At 36.6% G+C, this 5476-nt stretch overlaps 1 protein-coding gene across 1 annotated transcript; it reads left to right on the top strand.

The window, feature by feature from the left end:
* The first annotated feature begins 6 nt into the window (after positions 1-6).
* On the top strand, positions 7-4345 carry Kantr (KANTR integral membrane protein). The gene has a single exon (XM_078034762.1). It carries the CDS (start codon positions 1083-1085, stop codon positions 1311-1313), a length of 231 nt encoding a protein of 76 aa, XP_077890888.1. The 5' UTR covers positions 7-1082; the 3' UTR covers positions 1314-4345.
* The last annotated feature ends 1131 nt before the right edge of the window (positions 4346-5476 follow it).

Below are 5476 nucleotides of genomic sequence, written 5' to 3'. Positions count from 1 at the left end.
GTAACGACTGTTCAGAATTTGAAGAACACATAATCATCATCAACAACAACAACAAAAAATCTTTTTTGTACCAGTAGGTGTTAAAATATTTAACACCATTTTTTAAAGTGTTCAAAGGTGTTTAACAGTTGAAATTATATGTAACAGCTTTTCTTTTTCACTGATATATATATATATATTGTTAAATTTTCTTATGATAATATGAGTAGATTTCAAAGCCAGTTGATCTCTCTCTTATTTAACTATTGCAAAATAATGATGAAGCTCTTATTTGCAGAACATGCATCATTATTAGAATCATCACCCTGCAGCTAGCTTGGACATCATTAGAAGGGCAACAAACGGATAGAAGTATCTGATATTCGGGAAGACAGAGTTTCAGGGCTTCTACCTGGAGCTACACCCTCCAGAAGCCCCTGCTTGGCCACCCCGCACCCAGCCCCATCCTAACCAGTCACAACTTGGGCTCTGCATGGTGCTTCTTGGAAACTGCAACACAGACTCCTCCAGCAGCTCCACATGTCCCTTGTCCTCAAATGAGCAGAAGACTTCAGAAGCTGGCTACTGAAGAGGCTGTCCAAGTGATAGATCACCTCCTTGGCCCTGCTTAGCACATTTACCACAGAGCAGTAACTGAAAGCTGGATGTTGCTTATTTGTGCTTACCACCTGCAGGGACTGCAGAGGGATTTGTCAGACCCCACTTCACTAAGGGCCACTCTCTAAGGATCTCCAGAGAAGGCTAGGATCTCCAGAGAGGTGGTCTTCCTAGGGTCTGCACTGCCTCAGGTCCTACCTGGCTACCTCTAGGGCTGAGGGAACCAGTATCTCTTTACCAGCCTGTAATCCATAAACCAACTGGAAAATTCTGCCTGCTGTTTTTGTTCTTTTGGTATGAAAGAGTTTTAATATACTGCTTCAGTTTCTTAAGTAGTTATAGGACTGTTGAGAATTTCTTTTTCTTCTTGAGTCAATTTTGGTAAAATAGTTTCCTAGGAATTTGTCCATTTTTGTCTACGTTTTTGAATTCATTAGCACACGGTTCCTTTATTTTTTTTAATTCTCTGTATATAATCTGTAGCTATGTCTCCTTTTTCATTGCTAATATTGGTTATTTGTGCCTTCTCACTTTTTTTCTTGATCAATCTCACCAGAGGTTTGTCTATTTTATTAGTATTTTCAAAGAACCAGCTTTTGGCTTTGTTGCTTCTCTCTATTGTATCTTTGTTTTCTATTTCTTTAATTTCTGCTCTTATCTTTTTTGATCTCCTTCCTTCCACATTTTTTGGGTTTATTCTGTTATTCTTTTTCTGATTTCTTAAATTGCACATTTGAGCTCATTAATTTTCAATCTTTCTTGTTTACTAATTTGTGCATTTAAGGATGTGAATTTCCCTCCAAAAACTGTTTTTCTACAAGTTCAGATATGTAGTATTTTCATTTCTGTTCAGTTCTGAGTACATGAACATTTCCATCACCGTTACTTCTTTGATCCACGAGCTATAGAAGTGTGTTTTTAAATTCCTTAAATGTTTGGAGATTTAAAATTTTACCTCTTTGTTATTGAAATGTCTCTTAATTGCTTTATGATCAGATGATGTGGTCTGTGTGCTAACAACACTTTGAAATTTATTGAGACTTGTTTTATGACTTAAACAAGTATGCAATCAACAGTTTTTATTGTTTCCTGTGTGCTTTAAAAGAATGTGTGTTCTCCAATTGTTGAATACAGAGTTCTACATATGTCTATTATCAAGTTTGTTAACTATGTCGTTCAAGTATTATTTTTCTAAACTGATCCCTTTGGTCATGATCGATTAGTAATTGAAAAAGGCATGTTAGTATTGAATGATGATGGTGGATTTGTCAATTTCTCCTTGTGGTTCTCTCTCTTTTTTGTGGCTTATGTATTTTATTAGGAATATACAAATTAATAATTGTTATATATTTCTGGTAAATATGTAACACCCCTCTCTATTCCTAATAATGCATTTTTCCTCAGAGTCTACTTAATCTTGTATTAATGTAGCAGCACAAACATTTCGTCTTGTTAGGATTTGTGTGGCATATAATCTTCTATCCTTTTAGTGTGGAGCATTTTTGTGTCTTTATGTTTTAATTATAGCTCTTGGAAACTACATATAGCTGGACATTTTTTAAAAATCAAAATTATTACCTCTGTCTTTTAATTGAATTTGTTTCTACCATCACACTTTCTTATTTCTGTTTTCTACCACCACTTTCTTTAATTGTTATTTTTTAAATGAATCAATTAATTTCTTTATTTTTGCGGTGCTGGGAGACAAACCCAGAGTCTCACACATACCAGGCAAGCACTCCACCACTGAGGTACATCCCCATTCCCTATCACTGCTTTTTGCATGCTTCATTTTCTCTTTTCTCACCTTTTGGTTCTAAGATTTGTTTTCTTACTATATTTTCCCCTCTCTTTTTCTACTTCTGTGGTTATCCTTGAAATTTTACCATGTGTGTTTAACTTAAACTTCTTTTAAAGTTGAACAGTATTTTAATCCCCTCTTGAAGAATGCAGGAAACTTAGAAACCTTCAATTTTAGTCATTACCCTTCTGACTACATACCATTATTTGCAAATATGTCAGTTTCTTCTTTTTTTTGTCCTAACCTCACGATTGTACGTCGTCATCCTCAGTATTATATTACATAGACAGTATTTGTTTGGACTTACATGCATCCATTCTTACATCTCAGACCATCCTTCTAGAATCATTTTCTTTCATTATGAATAGAATTTAAATGTTCTTTTAGCACAAGTCTCTTGGTGTTAAATTCTCCAAATATTTGTTATATGTAAATGACTTTAGTTTATTTTCATTCTTAAAAGATAGTTTTTTACAGTACTTGGAGAGAATATGATCTCGTCCTCTTTTAGGTTTGAAAAGTCTTCTTTGTTGCTGTTAAGAAGTACACTGTTGAGCTAGGAATGTATCTCAGTGGTAGAGCACTTGCCTAGAATGTGCAAGACCCTGAGCTTTATCTCCAGCACTGCAAAAAAAAAAAAAAAAAGAAGAAGAAAAAGAAGCACACTAGCACACTATCAGTCATCTAAACATATTTAGGCATACATTTCTTTTCATGTATTATACATACTTTGGAAATGTGTTTCATGGCTCAGTATATTCATGTTTTTTATAGTTTCTGGGAGATTCTCAATCATTATCTCTTCAAATGTTGTCTCTCTTTCATTCTATTTTTTATTTCTCACAATCTAGCCATTCATATTTTGGACCTCCAATCTATCTTCCATATCTCATAACGTCTCTTCAATATTTTCTGTCTTCTTGTACTTAATTTTGGGCAATTTCTTCAGATATATCCTTTAGATTTTTCTCTTCTGCTGTGTCTAATCTGCTATTCAATCTTTCCATTGAGATTTTATTTCAAAAATTATATTTTAATTTGTACAAGATCCATATACTTTACTTTGTAATTGCTTAGTCATCCCTTGTAGTCTCTTGTTGTTTGTTCACCTTTGTGATTACATCTGTTACTTCTTCAAATATTTTATACAATTTTCATTCAACTAGTAGTCACTGTTTGCATGAGTGTAGTACTGTAAATGTTGTTCGTGTCTAAACCACATAATACATTCTGATTACGCATTCTGTGTCGTATACCTTTTTGTTTTCCTAGGAGCTAATATTTTGTTTTCTTTTGCTTTAAGTTTTAGTACCTTTTAGAAATTCTTCTCTGAATTATTTTTAAAATCCAAATCAGACATGTCCCTTTTCTGCTTGAAATTCTCCTGTGGATTCCACCTCCCCTCCCTCAGAACAAGAGCCACAGCCCTTACCATAGCCCAAGTGTTCCTACACAATCTGGTTCCCCTTACCTCTCTGACTTCATCTCTTGTCACTCTCCTCATCACTCATTCTTCTTCAGCCACACTTGTCTTCTTTCTGCTCCTCAAGCATGCTAGGTAACCTCCCTCTGTATGGCCCTTGTGCTTGCTATTCTCACTGCCTAGAACACCCCTCCTCCCAAATAATCTGATGACTTGCCCAAGTATTTCCATTATATTCAAATGTCACCTCCCTAGAGAAGTATTTCCTGATCAATATATATAAAACAGCCCCATTCACCTCCATTTTCTTTCTCCTTACATACTTTGTTATATCTTTCTATGAAGCACTGATCACCACCTGATATACTTTATGTTTATTTATTGTGAGTATGTTTGTCTCTTCCCCATAGACTGTAAGCTCCACAAAGCAGGGACTTCTGTTTTGTTCGCTGCTGTATCCCCAGTGCCAAGAAGAGTGCATCGTAATATTTAGTAGACAATAAATATTTGTGGAATAAACTGAATGAATGAATGAGTGAATGACTTTATTAATTAATGTGAAGGAGAGAGAGAGAGAGGAGAGAGAGAATGAATGAGAATATATATGAGAATGAATATTGCTTTGGGAAGTAGGCTAGGCCTGAAGGACTTCCTAAGGAGCTTGGATACCATAGTTTACAAGGTTGGGGGCCGGGGAAAAGGAGTGAGGATAGCTTCTGGGTTATTTTGGGAATCAAGATCTCACTTGGTAATATGATCAAAAAGCCCCATGTTCTCTATGACTGGCCCTACAATCTAGGGCTCCTGAAAGCAGGCCTGCCTCTGTCTCAACCAGCCCTCAAACTCTTGTATTGTACCTGCCTATTACTCAGTGGAAGCCAAAGCCCCAGATGGCATAGGGATCCTAGCTAGCATTCTCCTTTCTTTTGTCCTCTGAGGAACTGTTTCTTGGTTCTCAAGCCAAGGGATCATGAACCATGTTAGACTTTATCTATGGTACTTGAGAGGAGGGAACAGTGAAGAAGCTGATAAATCTCTGCTAGATAGATAAGTGCTGTCATAATGATGAATACTAAGTTTTGGACAAAAAGGACTTTTATCCATTGTCCAGGTGGTAATGGTCTCTGGAGTTCTAGCCCTGACTTTTCCCCTAACCCCTTGGGAACTAGCCTGGCTTCACTGTTACTGCCTGTGCATGACTAGATACTAGTTCTGTTGCCCTATGCCCCATCCTCACATTTTTTGTCACCTGCTAATTTCATCAGAATATCGTCAATACAAACAGAACCTTGTGGCATGCTAGTAGAGACCTCTTTCTTCATGCCAGCATTAGTCTTTAGCAGACTAGGTTTAACCAGTTCAGTTGAGCAAAATTTTACCTCTATGTTTTGGCCTTCTGCTGTACATCAGACACAGAAATGAACCAGGGTGTATTCCCAGATACAGCACCATAATTTCAGGGCAGTATGATCAGTACAGTGGTGGGCATAGTAGACTATAAAACCCCCTAAGGAACATGCAGCCCATCTCAGGAGGCCAGGAAGATTTCTTAGTAGAAATTGCATAGGAAATGAATCTTAAATGATGAGTAGGAGTCTTCTAGTTGATTAACAAGGGGAAGATGGGCTGGGAATGTAGCTCATTTGGTAGAGTGC

The sequence above is a fragment of the Ictidomys tridecemlineatus genome, chromosome X (assembly GCF_052094955.1).
Source record: "Ictidomys tridecemlineatus isolate mIctTri1 chromosome X, mIctTri1.hap1, whole genome shotgun sequence".
Taxonomy (NCBI): Eukaryota; Metazoa; Chordata; class Mammalia; order Rodentia; family Sciuridae; genus Ictidomys; species Ictidomys tridecemlineatus.
This window is presented reverse-complemented; position numbering and strand designations above follow the sequence as displayed.

What these genes read in the sequence shown, in the direction of transcription:
- Kantr (XM_078034762.1), top strand. Translation starts at nt 1,083, where the DNA reads ATGTCTCCTTTTTCATTGCTAATATTGGTTATTTGTGCCTTCTCACTT.